The following is a 21,557-nucleotide window of genomic DNA, read 5'->3' on the forward strand; positions in this document are numbered from 1 at the left end:
AAGGGAAGAAGGAAATGAAAAGTAGAAGCACAGCCTCAGATGACTCAGGGGATATCAGGGAAGACCTCTAGCCTATTCTGGTTCTGTGTGAGACAGCTCTGATGCTACAGCCAATTTTAGGATGAGACCTGAACGAGGGGCAGATTATCCTGTATCTGCCTTCTTTTGTGGCTGCTCCCACCTTCCTCTGAAGCATCTCGTGCTGGCCACTGGTGGAGACTAGACAGACCTCAGGACTGATCCAGTCTGGGAATTCCTATGCACTGAGGGACTGTTGAGAGGTATGCACTTAATCTCTGCACCTCGGTTCCCCACCTGTAAAGAGGGATCATAGTGCCTTTCTTTCACCCTTTCTCTTGTCTATTTAGACTGTAACCTTTGAGGCATGGACCATTTTACCATGAGTTTGTGAAGCGCATTGGGGCCCCCAATCGCCGTTGGGGCCTCTAGCCGCTATTGTAATACAAATAAACAAAGAGGCACTGTGAACAGAGTGTCCGTCCAGATATAAGGAGTGTGATTCTGCACAGCACAGATTTACTGTTGTATACCTGGTAAAAAGTATGAGCCAGTCAAGGACACAGAATGGAGGACAATCCTGCATTAATAAGGGCCCTGCTATGCATCTGCCACATTATTCCTCTCTAGTTGCAGGAGGAAGCGATGTGACATCTCCCCCCTGCAGAGGAGGACCTGTCTATGCTCACTTTTCAGTCATGCCTGTTCGCCATTCCTTTTTTTTACCTACATACGGACATGAAAATAAGGGAGCAGATACATATGGGGCTTGAGGTATTACATCTCGGTGTAGAGGATTACAGCTGACATAGCCTTATTTACATTCATGCACAGATTATTATTAATACTGCCATACCACCAAGAAGCTGTAATCATGGACTGGGACTGCACTGTGCTAGGTGCTGTACAAAGACTCTGCTTGCACTAAAGAGCAACACCATGCAGTGTAAGAACCGATACAGAACAGAATTGGCTGGAGGCCAGATGATTTTAATTCCCCTCCCCCACCCACCCCAAAATCTTCCTTATGCTAAAATACCTGAATATCCCTTCTCAATGTTGAAGCTGTTGGTGTAGGTCATAGCAATAAAAAGGCATCAACTTCAGCAAGGAACAACTCCCACAGCAATAGAGTCAGATTTTTATTGAGGATCAGCTTGGAATTGAATTCAAATGACATTCATAAAAACAGGAACTTAAAAAAACGCCACATAAATGCAGTAAAAGGCCAATATGTAAAACGAACTTTGAAGTTCAGAGAGTTTGACATCTGACATTTTGCTTGCATATTTGCCAAACACTTAAAGCTTTAAAGTTTCCCTTTAGTCACAGTATAATCATCCTCTGATGCACACTTAAGATGTCCACTTTTAAAAGGCAAGTGATTCCCTGATTTATTGTGTAAGGCACAATACTTTAAAAAGTGTCCCTTTAAGTAATTATAGATTATTGTAACAATCATTTCCTTCTGAGATCTAGTTTTAAGATTGTCCAAGGGAAAAAAAATATTGGGGCTTTATACAATGATGAATAACTACCACTTATTGTTAATCTAACGGCAATTGCATTCTTAGAGAATTTACTGCCAGGAAGTGTATCTTTGTGTATCATAAACAAAGAACAGAATTTTGAAGTGTCCTCAGTGGTAGAGAGTGAAAACTGCTCACTTGATTCTGAAAAATCTCATTAAAGCTAATTCTTAAGCTTTAAAACACTGCAGTAAAATTTTCCAAGTACATAATATAATCAATACATTCCTATGGCTGAGAAATTTGCTTCTCACAAATGAGGCACTGGGGAAAGGAGTTTTGCTTTATAATTTTGGGACAGGAGTTGCGGACACTGCTATACTTTCAATTGCACATTCATCGGTGCCCCGGCGGATTCTGAAGTAACCATTTTCTCCCCAGGAGCTTCCCCAGCTGTTTTTCACTGTCCAGAACTTCTCACCAGTATCTGGATCTTTGCCATACCCCACGAGCAACACAGCATGATTGGTCAACTCAAAGGGGTTGAACTCATCCTGCAGCCCAGTGTGATGGTAGATTCCTCCTCTATAGAGCATGAAATCACTATAAACTTCAAAAGCAACGGCCATTGGCCCATATATGACAAGTTCAAGCTTCATCAGGGCTTCATTGCAGCCTCCATAAAACCCTCCAACGTAGTGGTACTCAGAGGCATAGTAGTGGTAACAGTTCCGCTTCGGAGTGCATGGAGAATCTGTGGCTGTGTAAGGGAAACACTCTTCCTCCACCACACCAAAATCTTGGACGTATTTCCCAGCAATGAGGTATGGGAATCCGCCATCACAACCTGAAACAGTCAGAAAAGATCTGATTATTCCTTGCAGAAGGTCTTTTTGGGGTAGGAGAGGAAGCTGCAATTTTGCAAGTTCATTGTTTTAAAAATCACCACAAGTCTTTATTATCCCCGATATTTTGTATCAGACTGAGCATGGCTAATGCCGGTTACAATTAAAAGGGAACCACTCTTATCTCTCCCCTGAGATCAAGAGGAAACAATGCCTAACATTCCTTTAACACCCAGGACTACCTTAACTCCCTCTTCCCTACTGCACAAGCCATCTCCTTAGCCATTTGTGCCGGTATGACATCCCCATGGTAACCACAGCAATTCCTTACATGGAAATATAGCACCAGTAAAAAAACATAAGTATTGTAGCTGTCATATACCGTGGGGGTGGTATCCTTTTCCCCAAAAGTGAATCGCAGTCTACTGATTTTTGCTTTTCCTTTTGCCTCCCCCCACCCCTCCGTTCTTCCTCCCTCTGTACATGCTCCAGGGACATTTTGTTCCCTTCTCCCTAAATGTGCTACCCAGTCTGGTGGCCTTCTCCTAACTCCCCTGGACACACTGCCCAATTCCAGTCTCCTCTGCTCCCCTAGACATTCCCTCTCCTCTGCAGGTGGATTACAGCTACAGGATCCTTCTCCAACACAGCACATGCCCTATTTCCAGCTGCTTTTTGCAGCCATCCAAGGCTGTTTACAATGAAGCGCCTGGATGCCTGCACAAGCAGCTGGAGAAGTAGTACAGCAGACACCAAATGAGTAGCCAGTCTCCACAGACCACTAGCTAGTGTTCAGCAAACCACTGGTGGTTCAACTCCAATACAAGATTCCCATGCACACGGCAAAATGGATTCTAATGACCCTGGAATTAAATCTGGATCACTATGATGGAGTCACAGAAGTTGTAGAGATATTAAAGAAGGTACCAACAGTGATTCCCCCAAGTGACAGTGACCCCCCCCCCATAATTTGTCCCCCACACTTTAAAATCCAACAGTTTCACCAAGTACAAAAATCTCTTGGGTCTTCTGTTAAAACTTGTAAGCTACTGTCCTTAGAAACCATTGATTGTATCTGTCCTGTGAAAGATACTTTCTGTAACTGATACAATGTAAACAAACGCTATAAGCCGTTAACAGACTTTCACTTCATTGTAACAGCAACGGCTCCTAGAAACAGACCCCCACCCTCTGTGATTAAAGGGCCGGGAGTCTCAAATAAATTAGCACACACCCCGAAAGTGGTGGAAACAGTAAATTAAAATATGGTTAAAATATGAAATGTATGTTGATAAATGCTTAATGTACATGAATGGTTAGGGAGGTGCCAGCCTAGAAAGGGAGTATCCATTGGCTGAAGAATGTGTCAAGTGGACCATTAGACAACCCCCGGAGGGTAAACTGGGATCCACCCCATCACCTGGAAGGATGAGAAACACAAACTTTGAACAGTATGGAGCCATCAGGAATGTGCCCAGGAATGTGCCATCTGCTGATTAAGTCAGCAACAGCAGGATGAAACAGCTCCCATAGACTAACATAGGAATTAATTCCTATAAAAATGAACTCTCAAGACTGAGGATTTTAAGTCTCTGGTTCTGCTGCCAACCTCCAGGAGCATCAGGTGCACCTGACACGGACTCGGCTCCATCCTCATGACCAAGATACCTGGCCAGTAACTTGGCATGAGCAACTTCTAGGCTGGTAACTATAACACTTATACAAAACTTAAATAAATAATTGTGTGAATAAATCTATCTATCTATCTATATATGTGTGAGTATAAGGAATAAGTAGTGATAAAAATAAGTGGTCAAACAACGTTGTTTACTTTTATCTTTTGCTTTATTATATTTACAATAAATGTGGCATCTTTGCCTTATCCCTCTTAATAAAATCCTGCTGGTTTTTATTCTATTGGTATAACAAAGTCAGCTACCATAAAATGTAGTCCTAAGCATGTGACACTCAAGAATTAGTAATCTCTTTCAGTCATGAAAGAAGCGTGTTCTAATACCCTGGCTTTCTGAAGCTGCTATTTCACAGCAAATAAGCTTCCCACCCCAAGACCACAGACAGGCTTACAAAAATGGTTGCCAATCAATGAGAAGAGACTGTCAACTCTTCCTCTCCTGTAGTGACAAAATCCTGGGGGTGCTGTTCCTCCCCCATCTCCTCAATACCAGGGGAACATCTCCAGTCTACTCACCTTGAGAATATTGGCTGCAGGACACAACCTGCTGAGGACTGAAGATTGGTGTCTGAGAATTGTTAGTGCGGATACGAATTCTTGCCTCCAACATGCCCATGGAAGCAAACGCATAGCAGCTGCCACATGATGCTGAGGAAAACAGGAAATACAAAACATCAGTAAATTAAACAAGACCAGGGTGCTGTAAATGGAGGTGACTCTCATATTGCACAGGTTGTTGAATCAAGTCAACCCTACTTTGACATTGTCTTCAGTTTGACCAAAAGTTAGGCTCCAGTTCAAGAAAGCTATTTAAATATGCTTAACTGTAAGCACAAAAGTAGTTCCACTGAAGTCAGTATTTAGAAATCCCTTTAAAGATCAGCTGTGGTCATAAAGCAGGTTTGATGTCTCCTAAGAGGAAGCAGCAAGACAGAGAAGGTTTTTTTTTAATATAGTTTCTCTTATTAAAAATTTTAAGTTTAACTTTTTAATTGTCTAGTTTTAAAAGCTGCATAATTGTTAAGCTGTTGCCTCCGAATGGTCATATAAAGAATATTGGTTAGCACGGTGCGGAAGATGCTCATAACCAACTCTTTGAGGCTGCTTTTTAGGAAGCCTTCCTATAAGGTGTCCTATGAGACTGTGTCCACTGAACTCTGGACATACTATTCTAGATATCCTCAGCATGTTAGTATATTTAGAGCCATAGTTTCCCACTGCCCCACTATACTTATACCGCTGCTTCTAAAATAATGGGCTTGTTTTAGAGTCTGGCAATGTAAGTGTGAGGTTTAATATTGTGGATTTTGTGATTCTCTCAAGCAGCATGCAGTCATACTCTGGCTTTTCAGAGTAGTTGCCCTCTGGTGGCAGGCAACAAGATAAATCACCTAGCATCATATTTTACACCAAAATTTAGTGTTGCCTTTTAGTTTTAGCTCCTTCGCCCGCTCTTGGTGTTTTCTGTGATGTAAGAGAAATTTTGAAAGTGAAGTAGCTTCACTGCAGAGGGGGAGTTGCTTAGCTGAGGTCTTATTCTGACTATTGCCCCTCACCGAGGGCCCCAATTGACTTGCCCACTACAAAGGAAAATACTGCAAAGCTTAAAAAAGGAATGAGGCTTTGGGAATACAAAACCCAAACTACCTCATGTCTCAAACTGCATGTAGGAGGGCATCAAGCAGGGCTATTATAAAAGCAGGACTTTGTACCATTATTCAACATTAAGACGTTGGATGCATCTCTGAAGAGGAGGGGGTGGAAGTTGCTCTCTGATCACACTGCTGGGCAAAGAGCATTCATGTTCAAAGTGGTGAAAGGCGACACCCATTCTTACACAATCATACCATCTTTTGCTGATTGGCCAAGCCACAGCAGGCCAGGTCTCATTTGCAAAGATACATAAGAGTCCATTCATGTAATCATTGTCCTGGAAGTAACTTCTTTTAAAAAAACATTCTCCCTATTAACAGCAGCAATACACTCTGGGAAGCTCCTAAATGGCACCCACACAGAAATGGAATATCAGTGGAGATCAGAGATAATTGCTGAAACTGTTGGATGCTCCCCACACATTCAATTCCAAGTCAATCACAGACTTCACTGCATTAGATTCCACTCAGTCTGTGGCAAAAGGATCATTAAATGATGGAAAATGATTAAAGGGCATAAAACACCTTTAAAAGGTGAGGAATCAGTAGGTCACTATATTTTTCCACCTACTCTGGTTTGAGAGGAAGATTACAGGAGCTAGAGCAGAGATTTACTGAGAATCCTAGGTCTCCGGGCTAAATTGGTTACTGTAATGTAATTGCTCAACAATATTTTCCCATAGTAGAAACTGACAGCAATGCGGCCTCTCAAACTAATCTCTTCTGCAGAAGATATCTAAAGCACGGGAAGGGGGGGTTCCTGGGACAGTGATTTTATTGAAGATTAATTTGTATTAGAGTTCTTTGTTCTGTTTGCCAAACTGAGTATTGGGCATGTCTACACTACAAACTTAAGTCGAGCTATGTTAGGTCGACTTACAGCCACTGCAGTGATTACCTGCCATGGTTCACTACCCTCCTTCTGTCAGTGGTGCGTGTCCCCGTCAGGAGTGCTTCCTCCGACTTAAGAGGAACAGTGTGGGGGGCTGAGACAAGGAGCCCAGTTGCCCCCATTCCCCAGCCCACAAGGAGCCCAGCTGCCCCCATTCCCCAGCTCCTCACTCCCGGTGGGGAGCTCTGCCTCCCAGAACCCAGGGGGCAGCTGGGCTCTAGCTGGAACCCCTCACCCACCCCGGGGTGACAGTCTGAGCTGTGAGCCGGATGCTGGATTCAAAGCAGGGAACCTACCAGCCTTTCTTATCAGTATCACCGCTCCAGCAGGGCGCCATGAAATTGACAAGAATGACAGCCAATATACGTAACAGTGTCTACACTGACATAAGTGGAGGTGGAGTTCTTATGTCAGTGTAGTAGAGCACTTACATTGGAGGGAACAAGGCTATGGTGTAGACGCCGACATAATTAGGTCGACGTAAGCTGCCTTACGTCGACCTAAGTCTGTAGTGTACATCAGGCCTTTATCTCTTAAAGTGTTAGCTGGCATTAAAGGGGACAGTAATTCAGTTACTGTACTGAATAGTAAGTAAAGGAGGTTACCTAAAAAAAGGTGACTGATTATACTGGGTAACGCTGTTGTGCTATCATAGATATAAACGAAGATTACAAACCAAGAAAACTGTGGCTGGAGGCCTGCCTCTGCAATTTTGAAGGATTATCTTCAAAGACTACACCTTTGTCCTTATGAAATTCTTGTCCATTTGGGACAATAGTAGCAGTCACATGGTTCTAATAGTCAACAGATGAAGAAAGCATGATCTTTCAGTGAATGCAGCAGTGTCTCAACAACTTAGCACGTGAAAGTTTGCCTAGCATGATTGGCTGTTTGAAAAAAAAACATTCTTCTTATTGCTCATGGTTCTGTTAGTCTTCGGTGCATTTTCAAACTTTCAGCATCTAAATCTTAATATTGTGCCATTGTTTTACTAATAACTATTTACAGCCATTGATGTCTGATGCCTCTGCAATCTACAATAGCTCATTATTGTAAGGAAGATGGTTATTTGATATGTCAGCACTACGCATATTAATAAGGTTGTCTTTTTGCTCTTTATTATACCAAAGATGCTCATTTCTGGCTGAATGTGACATGCAAATACAGTCCAGCTGAATTCCTTTACATGTTGGAGGTGCTTTCTCAACACAATATGAGGGGGTTTAGGCAACTCCCATTCCTGAAAACAGCAAAGCAAGATTCCCCATACTGAGAACGTGATTACAATGCTGCTTCAGGAAGAGGAAGCCTTAGATCAGGGGTTCTCAAACTTGGGGTCGGGACCCCTCAGGGGGTCGCAAGGTTATTACATGGGGAGGTTGCGAGCTGCCAACCTCCACCCCAAACCCCACTTGCCTCCAGCATTTATAATGGTGTTAAATATATTAAAAAGTGTGTTTAATTTATTAGGGGGGTCCCACTCAGAGGCTTGCAATGTGAAAGGGATCGCCAGTCAAAAAGTTTGAGACCCGCTGCCTTAGATCTTGTTACCCACTGAATGAAGAAGGGACGATACCACATTTCTCAAGTGAACTGAAGATACGAAGGAAGCATAGGTCTTTACACCGGTTAGCTGTTGATAATCCCTGTGTAAGTGTTTCAATATTTCCTATCATCATCCAGCAACAGATCAGATTGTGAACCAACTCTCTCACATTCCATAAACCCCCCCATCATCCTCCTTCTCCCCCCCCCCCAAAAAAAATCCTGTTAGGAATTTTTTGGTACACACACGTACACACACACCCCTCATGCACTGGAAAGGGATCAATGGTTTAAGGAAACAACTTCATTATATAGCATTATATACCATTCCATTTGCCTCAAGAGGAGATTTTGAACCACTACAGATAAATAATAGTAAGACTGAACCTTTAAATCCAGCTAAGAAGGAAGATTTGTACTAGTGCAGGAGTGAGGAGAAAGCTTTACAGTGGTTGCATTTTGTTTATGGGGGGTATCAGACATTTACCAGTGTCTACGCTTTTCAAAGCATAAACAGACACCTATTTCTGTAACGGATCAGTCATGTAACTAATTATTCCTAAAATGATTTAAGTAATGAGACTTGAGGATGGTATAAACAATCCTTCAAGAGATTATTGGTTAAAATTGCATGATAATATGCTGTCAGCAGCAATTAGCAGAAAAATTAATAACTGAACTTGCACTGTATCAGTTCTGAGATTGTGGTGGGCAGAAATTCATCATGATGACAGTTTGGACAAACAGAATTTGCTAGCGATCTCCACACAGAGAGCCATGGTAATTGACTTTCATTCCTGTACTGAACTGGATGGTCTGACAGGAAGTAGTCTTCTACTTTGGCAGGAAGTATTAAGAGACAAAACTTTTCCAAGCCTTAACAGAGGGTTTGTATATCAGGTGTGTTCTACTGCCTATCACAGGGGACCATACAGCAAAGTAAATTCAGATCTTTCATGATACTAACATGCAATAGATTAAGTACGAGGTATTCTTTGCAGACAGTCTCATTATGGGGATTATGAAAAACCTTGTACCTTGGTTTCGTACAGGAGTGACATAGTTGACACCATTAATGTTCCTCCAGTCCCAGGATTCTGGCAAACCTGAAACTTGTTTGACTAATTCGGGCGTTAACGGTGCAGGCTTCGGTCTAAAACACAAGAACATACATTTGACATTAACATACCATCACATTGTCTAGACAAAGGAAAAGAGATTGCATGAGGAACTGACACCTCTAGCAATTTTGCTTCCACAGACTATTTCCTAACAGCAGAGGCGCATTAAGATTTACTGGGGCCCTGGGCACAAAGAACTTTTGGGCCTCCCACAACCCTTCTTGCCATGGGCCAACGCCCCCTGCTCCTCCTCTCCCCTGAGGCCCTGCCGGGTTATGGTAAGAGCAGCGGTAGTTGCCCAGGGAGCCAAGTCACTGTGGGGAGCCCAAGGGTGATGAAACTTTTGTAAAAGTGGGCAGGGCCAAGGCCAAAGTGGTGGAGGAATGCCCCCCATTGCCCCTGGGCCCCACTGCCTCCCCCACATTGTCCCAAGATCCCTTCCATTGCCTCACACCCCAAGTCCAATCCCGCTCCTTGCCTCTTGACCATAGCACCCCCCTGACCACGGCACCCACCCGTAATGGCCGGACCTGTGTTCACGTTATTTCCAAACTTCACTGCATCAGAATACACATGCCAAGATTAAAACGCCCAGGCTCAGAGTGGAGTAAGATCTAAACAGCAGGCTACTAGCATTAAGATGTACACTCCTCCTCCAGTGGCCAAGATTCATGCCCTCAGTATATTAGGATGCACCCAACAGGGCCATAATGACAGGATTCACATTAGAGAGACAAAGTGGGTGATGCAATATCTTTTATTGGACCTGAATCTGTTGGTGAGTGAAGAAGAGCTCTGTGTAAGCTCGGAAGCTTGTCTCTCACACCAACAGAACTTGCTCCAATAAAAGACATTACCTCATCCACCTTGTCTCTCTAATATCCTGGCACCAACAAGTCTACAACAACACTGCATACAAGAATGGAGGATTCATATTAACAGCCCAGAGTGACCATCACACCAGGACACTATTTTCAGGATTCATATTTCTAGCATAATGTCGTCATCACACCTTGGCACTAGCACTACCAGCAAAATGAAATACATACAGCAGGATGTGAAGGCCGAAAATTCACAGTACAAGGATGCTGGGATCCACACAGCAGGGTAGCTGTGGATCTCAGGCTGGGGTGCAGTAGGATCTCCAGCTGCCCTCTGGCCCCTACACTCAGCACTGCAGCTGCCACAATCTGCAGCCAAAAGTTGCAAAGTCCCGGCCCAGCGGCGCCAGCACCGCCAGGAGCAAAGCAAGAGAGCAGGTGCCTGGGAGCAGCCCCCTCCAGTGGCGCTGTGGAGCGAGCTGCCAGGTGGTCTGGGCACTGGGGGGGGGGGGGGGGGGGCAGAGTCTTCTGGGACAGGGCTTGGATGATCCACGGATTTAAACGTTGCCTAAAGGGCAGTGAGAGCCAAGGTGGATCCCGAGGGGGCAGGTGCGTCCCCTCCATAAGCGTAGTTTGATTGCTACATTTGGGGGGCACGTGTGTGCTGAAGCCAGTACCCCAGGCTCTCCCCCCTGGCCTGGAGTGGTACCTGGGCTGCCGGTGCTATGAGGGACAGTTTAATGGGGATGGGGGCTGCTGCTGCAGTGACCTGAGTGCAGGAGCTGTGGCCACTCAGGCAATTCAGATGCAAAGTGCCTCTTCCCACTGCCCTCTTCCCCATCCCCCTTTCTCTCTCCAACCCATCCTCCTTCTTCTCTTCCCCCTCCCGCTTCCTCTCCCCACCCCATCCCCCTTCTCCTTGTCCTCCCCCTGCCCTATCCCATCCAGCTTTCCCACTGCCTCTTCCCCATCCCATCTCCCTTCCCCTCACCACTGCCTCACCCCTCTCCCTCCTCCAGCCTCTCATCCCCTTCTTTTCCCTCTGCCTCTCCCCCCCCCTTCCCCCAATCCCCCCCTCAGGCAGAGCAGAGCAGCTCAGAGCTGCAGAAATGGGGGGGGGCCAATGGCACGTGACCCCTTGAACACCCTGCCAAACCTCACCCCTGTTTGGGGGGGGACAATTTCTCCCCAAAACTACATCCATCCACTTCATGTCTCAGGACACTGCAACCCAACCCCGCACCCAAGCCGGGCTCCCTCTGCCCAGAACTGGAGTCATCTGGGGCTGGGAGCTGCAGCCACACACAGAGCCAGCCCTGGCTGAGCAGGGGCCAATGCTCATGATAAGGCGCTCCATGCTCTCGCCCACCACTAAGGCAGGTTTCTTGTATTAAAAGTGAGAGGGCATAGTCCCCATGGCCCCCCTGGTTCTGGTGACCCTGTGCCCCCAGACTCTCCACCTGTCCTGGATGATGCACCCTGGGGGGCAGGGACACAGACTTTGGTCCCCCAGCCCTCTGCCCAGGGCAGGCAAAAGGTCCAGGGCTCCCTGGGCAGCTCTGGCCTGGCTCCAGCTTCCGCCCTGGCCAGGAGGCGGGGCCACAGGGGGGAAGAGGATGAGCAGAGGGCGGGCCACAGTTCCAATGCTCCTGGGGGCCCCCAAATTGGCCAGGACCTGTGTGTTAATCCGCTGCTGCCTATCAGTATCTAGAGCTAGCAACCCCCTCCATGCACACTGAATGGGTGTCAAGTCTCACAGGTGATTCTTTATTGCTTAGCTTCAGTGGGTTGGAATATGGCAAGGAGAAAATAGTCATAATCCCTGCTGGACCAGATAAGGGTTTATTTATGCCATAACAATCTGCTGGTTAGGGCAATTATATCAGTCCAAAAGTTTGTTTTTGTTTTGAAGTGCTGAACTAATACCACAAAATCATCAAGAATGGCAGCCTTACAACAGACTTTGGACAGCTACTGAATATCTGTGCTATCAACAAAATTAAATTAAGAATACATAGGGTTTCTTGAAACTACACAAAATCACCAATTACTGTCAATGTGCATCAGTCAGAGGTGAACACAGTTAAACTGCAAGTGCTGACAAGGACAAACTGTCCAGCCATGCTTCCGATGATCATGGTTAAAGCATGCTTGGAGACAACTACTTGAAGCCGACTTTCTCCGCAGCTACTGAAGTGGTGCTGAATACTGACTGTCCCTGTCTACGCTTGCAGCTAAACCATCCTCACCTGCACCCGTTGCTGGCGGACAGTCATAGTGCAGACAAGCCAAAAAGATTGCACAGTTAAGCATTCCACTCCCTTTAAAAGTCAAGTTCTTGTGACAAGCATCAGGCTCACTCCTCACAGCAGACTGGAGAGATCAGCCCAACAAGTGCTGCTCCAAGTGCACTACAGAGATCTAACATTACACGCAGACGATGGAGGGTCTAATGTTTGTGTGTCTGTACCTAGCGCTATTTTTCTGTGATTGTGAGGGCACGTGACCGTCTTCACAGGGACAACGCATAATCTTACCAACGTATCGGAAAGCCCCAACATTATCTGCATGCACAGAGCAAATATTTGGAGTTCTCCATAATCAGAGTAGCAAAAGTTAGAGATTTCAAATTCTACCTGCACACTTGACTGCTATAGTACAGTGAAGTTTGGGGGGAAAGTATGAACAATATTTCTGCCCTACAGCCTCCTCCTACCTCAGGACATGGCTCAACACCATGAGAATCAACCATCTTAGAGAGAAAAAAGACATCTGCAAAGCTAAAACACTGCAAAGCAATGTTAGGCATAGGGGATGGGAAAGTAGCTTTACTCTCTTTCTTGCCAATGTACTGGAGGGAACAGCTACACAATGGGAAATTTCAAAGGAAAAACAATTTCTACCACCAGTTACAAGTTTGGTCAGACTGTACTGAAATCAGAGGTTACGGTGTGCCTACACAACCCCCTGCTGCCTGATATGGAACGGTGTGTGCCTTACTCTATGTATAAAATATAGGCCAGCATTCTCCCCAAGTTATCTATAGAAGGAGACACTGGGATGGGCAATTTGATATAGTGACAGAGAACTCCTTCTGAAAATCTGCATTGTAGGTATTTCAGCCATGATTGACTATGGCTGTTTTTGGACTGAAGGTTATGAACTTCCTAATTAACTTTATTTAAAGGATAAAAATACCTAACTGTCTGCCATAGCTGTGTGTGGGCACAACCTGAGTGATGAGTCTAATTCTAAAATTCCCATTCTACACCCATGTCATCACCTCTTCCCTTAATCTGTATATTCTGAGGCAATTTCAGGACCGGATCAAACAGCAAAAACTTCCATTCATCGGAAGTGCTTGCAAGACAGCCAGATATGTTTGGATCATCAGGACTCAAACAGGCAAATATGCTGGCACTCAATCATACTATAAAGGGTTTGACTACATCTGGATTCCATCGTATATTATCTATAATCTGAACTAGGAGCTAGATCCATAGCTGATGATAATCAGCACAGCTCCAAAGAACTCAGAGAATGATTCTCAACAGCAGGCCTCGTGAGTGACCTAAGTAGGAAAACTTTAATACCTCGGAGCTCTGGACTTGAGACCTCCAGCTCTTCTAGTTAGTTCTTCCAGGGAGAGGTTTTCATATTCTTTGTATGTTGTTGCTGTCCAGGATTTCTGAACAGTATTGATAGCTTTCACGAAGTCAAAGTTGTGTACATAAGGCCTCCTTGAAAACCTGCAGACAATCAGGAACAGTACAATAAGATAAAAGTTTGGCCTGAAGACTACTCACTAGTCACACAACTGCTGTGATTAGACAATTTAATACTTTGCCACTCGGTTAGGAGCAGGCTCTTGTAAGCCAGCTGTAATACTGAAGTATGGTCTACCCTACTGACCTATATTGGCATAACTACATTGCTCAGGGGTGTGAAAAACCCACCCCCCGAGTGTCGTAGTTATAGTGACTCCTTGCCCCTGGTGCAGACAGCACTCACGCAGACATAGCTACCACCTGTTGGGGAGGTGGATTAACTATGCCGACAGGAGAACTCTCTCCAGACAGCTTCATTAAAGCACTACAGCAGCGCAGCTGAGCCAAAGCAGCGTTTTAAGCATAGACCTGCCCTGTGGAGTTGGGGAGAAACAAATATCAAGCCAATCATTTCTCCCCTTTTACCTTAAGCAGTCCCAGTAGTTTAAAGAGGACATTACATGGGACCATTTGCCTGAAATGAATTATTTGGATTTAAGATTTAAATTCAGAACTTTTCCTCTATTCTCTGCATTCAGAAAATCCACGGATGACCGCTTCCTAACCTTCTTCTTTCAAATTCCCACACCAGTGCTTTAGATCTTTAGTCTAGGTCCATCTATTCTATTAGAACTGGGTTGATGCTAGATTAAGGTTCAAAGTTTGAGTGTACCTCAGAGAGCCAACTGGACAAGCAGACCAGGTTATTTCGACAGAGGTTCTCCAGCTTTTTCAGGCTGTGGATCAAATCTCAATCCAAAGCTTGACTAAGACCGCCTCTCCTCCCATTTGGATTTGTGACTGAATAATATCCAGTGACCATAGTAATTTCTTATGTTGAAAAGTAAGGATATTCACCACTTAGCTGTTAGCAGCTGGAAATGAGTGGCCGGCATCAGACAACACTTAATCAGGAATAACTGTAGACATCCTTATTGCTACAGATTCTGCACTTTTAGTCCAGGAAGCTTACAAACATCTCCAGATCTTTTTTAAACAGATTAAATGTAGCTTTCCATTTTGACTGTGATTACAGTTGAGCTTAAAGACAGCATGCCATATCTGAAGAAAATGGAAACCCTGTCCACTACACTGCCCCATCACCACTACTTGCTTCCCCCAGGCCTAAGGAATTTACTTTCATTTGGACCACAAACTTGCTGTGATACTATAGCTTTGTATCTTGCCCCCGAGCCAGTCCACACGTTTTAGTCTGGAACTTAAAGCACAACTGCTGTTGTCACCGTATTTCAAAATAAAAAGTCATCCTCCATTCACTGTGTGCACTCACCTTTCCCTTGGTTTCTGATGAGGGAGCTGGTTCACATGAATGCTGGAGGGAGAGGGCGAAACTTTATTTCCGATAAAACATGCCCAATTATGGCCTAGCACGTCATGCACCCATCCTGGCAAGGTCTCATGGCAGTAGCTGGTTACGTTTTGTCCTTCCTTTTTGTACTGTAAACCAAACAAACTCTGTTAGACACATATACAGCCACATCAAGACTCCGGCGTTTAAGGGGTGACACCTGTAATTTGCTATTAAACCGCTCTCCACAGAACAAGTACAGCTATGTATCAGTTGTATTCTGGAAAAATCTTACTGGCCATACACCCTGCTTCAGCATGTAATAGTGTGTCTGGAGGACATGCAAACTGTAGTATCAGTGCATGTGGGGCAATGCATTCCGGACATCTGAGAACACAGACCTAGGAGGAAAGCCAGCCGGCCACCGGACAGAGTCCTGTCCACACAATAAAATTAGATTTAAGAACTTGTTATAGGAAGACAATCAGGTTCTAGCTTGGCTTCTGGCAAGGGCGAACCGCATTTGGTGCCATGGTTACCAACCAAGTCCTAACCTGGTACAAACTGGGTTAAAACCAGTAGTTTACGCAGGGCATTAGAATCCTCTGCACTTATGGCCCTCAGGTACTGTGGCAATACGGTCAGTGAAAGAATTGTGACAAAACACCCTTGGTATGACACACTGCTTTATTGAGAGGCTGCTCTTTCAATGTCCGAAGGGGGCATGCAAAGAGAACAACTGGTATCTCGTTACAGTCCTTCAGACAGCACTGCACCTCCTAGTTTTTCCATTTCAGAGAGCTGGACCAGAAGGCAAGTTTTCCTCTAGTTTGTGAGTGGTGTCAACAGTATGTAAGCCTGGAAACAGGTTCACCTTGACAGTTTAAACAAAAATTTATTCTAGGCCCCATGAATGTTGATTCAAAGAAGGCAGCTTCAAAGAACAGGGTGATGTGTTACTGAAAGACATTTGCATATAAATGCGGTATTGATTTGCTAAATACAAATACTGTTTCCAGTGTATTAAAACTTCAATGCTCTCCTGTTGTCCATCTTATCTCTGAAAGCCAACACTCATTCAACGTTACACCCTCTGGTATTTCACACGTTAAAAGTGGGGTAAAGATTAAGTTATCTAATGAGATCAATCGCTCCGCCCAGCCTTATAGTAAAGCTTTGATATCATACTTTCTGGATTAACAGGGCTTTGAAAGCAGAATACTCAGCCTTAGAAAGAGGGAGTGTCAAATGAGTGGTGGTGATGAGATTTTGTTTAGGACCAATTTACACTAGAGTGTCTGGGGAACCACTGCAACTATGTTGTCACCTGAGGGTATGTCTACACTGAGAAGTTGTAGACAAAACCTTTGTCTTTCACCAGTACTTTAAAAAGCTCCCCCCCCCCCCCCCCCGTGAAAGACATGGTCCTCCCTGCTTGGCTGCCGGGGGTGGGTGGGTGGGTGTGTGTGTGTGGGGGTGTGTGTGTGTTTACTGCCTGGTGGGAGCAGAGTCCCCTTTGCTGTGCCCAGTGAGCCGCGCAGACTGGGAGAGGAGGGGGGGAATGTGCTGAGGTGCGCCAGGGCATGCTTTCCCCCACATTTGGGGGGGGGGCTGAGGATACCCCTCATTTCCTGCTCTTCTCCCTCAAAGCTGCTCTGGGGGATCCCTGCTGAGGAGGCCAGCCCTGGCTCTGTCTCCCCCCAGGAAGCTGGCACAAGCGGGGCCTGGCTGAGGAAGCCATCCCCCTGTTCTCCCATCCCTTGCAGCAGTTGTGTATGGGGGCTTGTCTGTTTGGGGGAGGGGACAGCTGAGGAGCACCCCTCACACACAACACACTCTGTTGGATGACCACGCCATACACGTGCGGCCCTTCTACCCCCTCTGCCTTTGGGGTGGGGGGGAAGAGACACTACCTCCTCTTTCTCGTTGTCTCTCCATATCCTTTAGGGCAAAGGAAAGACACAGCCTAGCCTCTGCATGCTCCAGTTTCTCTGAAGCTATGGGGTGGGGAGGAGCCATAATCCTTTCAGCCAGTAGCAACCCCACACAGCAGCATATGGGGGTCTGGGGAAGTGGGGGGGAGTTCGGCCAGTAAATGGAAGGAAACATCCCACTAGCCTGGGGTGTGGAGGATGTTTGGTTTAGAGCAGCGGTTCTCAAATTTCATTGCAGCGCGACCCCCTTCTGACAACAAAAATTACTGAATGACAGCAGGAGCGGGGACCGAAGCCTGAGTCCTGCCACCCCGGGTTGGGGGGCCCAAAGCCCAAGCCTCACTGCCCCAGGTGGGGTGGTCAAAGCCAAAACCCAAAGGCTTCAGCCCCAGGCAGGGGGCCTGTAACCTGAGACCTGCTGCTCAGGGCTGATGCCCTTGGGCTTTGGCTTTGGCCCCAGGTGGTGGGGCTTCAGCTTCAGCCCTCAGCAAGTATAAAGCCAGCCCTGGAAACCCCATTAAAAAGGGGTCACAATCCACTTTGGGGTCCTGACCCACAGTTTGAGAACCCCTGGTTTAGAGGAAGTGTGTGTGTGTGTGTGTGTGTGTGTGTGTGTGTGTGTGGGCTCCTGAGCTGAATCAGGAGCAAAAGCAGCTGCTGCTGTTTCCTGGGGATTTCCTGGGGAACCTGCTATTGGAAGGAGGCTGTAGGGAGTTCCCAGGGCAGAGGCAGGGCCGGATTAACCTTTTGTGGGCCCGGCGCCAAACATATTTTTAGGCTCCCAGGGAGGCAATGGAGCATGGTGTGGGGAGGTCAGTCCCCAGAGCGAGGGGCCAGCTGGAAGCAATGGGGCCTGGCATGCAGGGGCAGCCCCGCTCCGCCCACTGCGATGGCACTATTTACAAACCGGCAGTTGCCAGACGCACAGTGGCCTCCCCAGCCCTGTGCTGCCAGCATGTCCCTTCCCCTCGGGGACAGGCCTATGCCAACCACACAGCCCCCCCTCACTCAACACCCCCCGACTCCCTATGGCCAGAGCCCCCCCCGACCCATTATGCCCAGCGCCCCCCCCGACCCACCCACAAATGCACAGCGCCCTGCACACAGCCCCACAACTGCCCAGCACCCCCCACAGAACCCCCACTTCCTAGTGGCCCAACACACAGATCTTCCCTGCCCCTTCACAGCCCAGCCCCCCACCCCGACCCCCAAGAGACCCACTCCCCCACACCCTGCCTCTCGGCCGCACTCACCAGCCTGCTGGGAGGCGACTGTCTGCCGGGCTGAGCCGGCAGCACAGCCAGGGCTGGTCCCGGGGCAGGGAATCGCTCCGGCCCCTCTGGAGTGGCACGATCAGCCAGGCCAGGGCCTGCCCCGGCCAGGCTCCCTCAAGATGCACTTGCCTGGAGGGGCCCAGCCAAGACCCCCACATTGTGTTCCTGCCCCACCCCCGCCACCTGACTGAGACTGGCCAGGCTTCTGCACCAGTCCCATGCGGGACTGCATCAGCTCCGGGGAGACAGGCGGTAGGAAGCAGAGACTGCCCAGAGCCGGAGATGCACTGGGGTCTGGCCAGCGGGGCGGAGAGGAGCCCTCGGCCAGATGGCGGGCAGGCCAAGAGGAGCCAGTGGTGGGTGGGGGGAGCCAGCAGGGTCTTGGGACGCAAGTGGAGCAGACCGGGGCCCCTTCTGATGGTGGGGGAGGTGGGGCCAAGGGGTTCGGGGTGCAGGAGGGGGCTCAGGGCTGGGGCAGAGGGTTGGGTGCAGGGGGTGAGGGCTCTGGCTAGGAGTGACAGCTCTGGGGTGGGGCCAGGAATGAGGGGTTCGGGAGGGGACTCAGGGTTGGGGCAAAGGGTTGGGGTGTGGGGGGGTGTGGGGTCTGGGGTGGGGCCAGGGATGAGGGGTTTGGGGGTGCAGGCTGTCCCAGGGCTGCAGCAGGGAGAGAGGACTCCCCACCAGCCCCCTCTAACCACAGCAGTCGGGGCCGAGGGAGGGGCGCCTCTGCCCACCATGGCACATCTGCGCTGGGGGAAGAGGTCTCTCCCCCCCACCGCAGCCCTGAGCCCCTGCACAGGGCTTAATAGGCAGCCGCGCAGCTTAGAGGAAACTTAGCAGCGGAGGTAGGGGCACCACAATGCAAGTCAACCCAGGGTGCCATTTTTCCCTAAGGCCGGCCCTGTTAGCTTGTTCTATTCATCCCATCTTACTGTGCAAATAAACAGACAGTGCCTGAGGGAAAAGAAATGCAGTCTGCTGAATACCTTGGGGTGTGAGGTGGGGGGGGGGGGCAGTCAAAGGATTTGTTCTATAGTCTAGAGGGATTCTCCACAACAGTGCTGGTAAAGCCCAGACGTTCTGTATCACAAGCAGAAAGTTATTAACTTTACATTGATAAACATCCACTGTGAGTGTACTGTACTCGGCTCTCCATAATAGCCTGAATAGTGCTGTTCATGAGGAGTATTGACCTTGAATCTTAACAATCCATATCCACCTGCTTGCCATCCTCCTTCTAACAAGCCAGACATAGGCCCACAGCATTTGTCTTGTGTTCAAAACAGGATGGTGGCAACACTGGCTGAAGTCCCAAGCTACCCCACTCACTATTTATTTATGTGATCTAACAGTATACACCTAGGTCCAACAGGACCTGCATTTTAATAGTCAAAAACTGCCTCCCTGTCTTCTTTTGGTGAAAAAAACTTCAGCCTTTCTTTATAAATCATGAAGAAACATAAGAGGTCACAAGCCCAATTTTATTCCCTTTGTTGCAGGTCCATCCGTCTTCTGGAACTGACTAGTTTCTATGTGGATCTTTTAGTGGTTTCATTGTTTTTAAGCAAATTAAAACTCAGTCTTTAGAAATGAAAATCATTGACAGATTTTATTCAGATGAATAGAACACCTTGGTGTATAACAGCATCATAAATAGGATATTACAATAGGAGAATGTGAAATTACCAAGTGACTCATATCCTTCTAATAAGCTGCCTTAGGCATTTTGTCCTCTTTCCTTGCCTCATAACATTTTCAGTAAATTTGAACACTCAACACTGAAATTTCATGAACTTAAGCAAAAACTACAGATTAAATTAAAAAGAAACTCCATGTCTTAAACCCACAGGAACTAGGGCTTTAAAACCTTCCCTTTTTAATGAGTACTGTATGCCAGTGCTGCACTGGTATAGCAGAATATACCCTCAAGCAGGCTTATTATAAGCATATGCAGTTCAGAACCTGAACAACGTAGTCATTCACAGAACTGAAGATACATGTTCACTTCAGCTGTTTGACATGGATGTGTTTTTAACACTTGGTAACTAACGCGTAGACAAGGCAAGTTGTAGTTTTAACACACATTAGCTGGTCAAAGTAAACCCTAGTATGTGTTAAGAATCCTATGTCTATACTATGACAAACGGTGGGGTTTTAGTATATTAGCTAACATAAGATCCTAGTGTAGACAAGGCAAGTTGTAGTTTTAACACTTTCTAGGGTTTATCTTGACTTAAGGTGACCACATTTCCCTATGCTGAATACGGGACACCTGGTAAAATTACTCGTATTCAAGCCAGTTCAACAGCAATCAATCCGAACTATGCAGTACAAACATTCAAATTAACATCAAGTTGACTGAGCCCGTTAAAAAGAAATACTGCATAGTTGGATTCTTTTTATTTACCTTCTTATCTTTAAGGCTTTAAGGTTCACATGGGGAGGGGTGACATACAGACCCCTAGCCCCCACATACACAGGGAGAGGTGACACACACACACTCCCGTGCACCTCTCTCATACAGCAGTGGTGACTGACCAAACCTCCCCTCCATGCCTGCTGGGCCCCCAGGCTGGACCCGCCTCTCCTGGTACCTGGCGCCACGTCCCGAGGCAACACGTGTGGGGGGGGCACGCAGGGTCACAGCCCCCCCCCACCCCCCGATTTGTGGACAGAATGTGGACAGCAGCAGCCTTTCGGCACTGTGCAGGAGGGAAGGGATGGGAGAAGAGGAGGAAGAAGAGGAGGATGACCTGGTCTGTGTCTTTGCAGAGCTCATCTCTTCTCTGCCCCCCTTCCCCCCCCCATGGCTGGAAGAAGCTTGTCCCTTCGTGCCCGCACAGTGTCGAAAGGCAGCTAACACCTCCAGGCTGCTGCTGGCCACTGACATAAGCCAGCCCCCTCTGGCTACAGCATGGGCAGGAAGGGGTTAAGCCCTAAGGATGCCTTGTGCATCAGGGCCCAGGGAAACCGAGTCAGAGAGGTGGCTCAGCAGGGGAGGGTGTCTAGGCTAAGGAGCAATCCTGTGCTAAGTGAGTGAGTGCTAAGCCCCGGAGGCTGCTGTGGATCCTGCGGATTCGGGTCGTGAACAGGCTGGAAATCGCTTCCCCACCCTACAGCTTGCCCTGTCTACACTAGGATCTTCTGTTAGCCAATGTGCAAGCCCACATTTATCATAAAGTGTAGACACAGCCTAAGAAACGAAGAGATTTTTAAT

General features: G+C 47.2%; 1 protein-coding gene across 1 annotated transcript; it reads right to left on the reverse strand.

The window, feature by feature from the left end:
• Positions 1-1,147: 1,147 nt before the first annotated feature.
• Positions 1,148-19,593, reverse strand: CTSC (cathepsin C). Its single transcript, XM_029911558.1, has 6 exons — positions 19,453-19,593; positions 15,115-15,299; positions 13,650-13,805; positions 9,152-9,267; positions 4,542-4,673; positions 1,148-2,334 (listed from the first exon to the last, which is right to left on the reverse strand). Exons 1-6 carry the CDS (start codon positions 19,591-19,593, stop codon positions 1,832-1,834), a joined length of 1,233 nt encoding a protein of 410 aa, XP_029767418.1. The 3' UTR covers positions 1,148-1,831.
• Between the last annotated feature and the right edge of the window lie 1,964 nt (positions 19,594-21,557).

This window comes from Terrapene carolina, unplaced genomic scaffold (genome assembly GCF_002925995.2).
Source record: "Terrapene carolina triunguis isolate 2854851 unplaced genomic scaffold, T_m_triunguis-2.0 Scaffold97, whole genome shotgun sequence".
NCBI lineage: Eukaryota > Metazoa > Chordata > Testudines > Emydidae > Terrapene > Terrapene triunguis.

What these genes read in the sequence shown, in the direction of transcription:
- CTSC (XM_029911558.1), bottom strand. Translation starts at nt 19,593, where the DNA reads ATGTCTGGCTTGTTAGAAGGAGGATGGCAAGCAGGTGGATATGGATTG. An exon ending in CACTCCTGTACGAAACCAAG is followed by an intron (nt 4,674 to 9,151) that starts GTACAAGGTTTT and finishes TGTTTTCCTCAG; the next exon opens with CATCATGTGGCAGCTGCTAT. An exon ending in CTGCAGCCAATATTCTCAAG is followed by an intron (nt 2,335 to 4,541) that starts GTGAGTAGACTG and finishes TGACTGTTTCAG; the next exon opens with GTTGTGATGGCGGATTCCCA.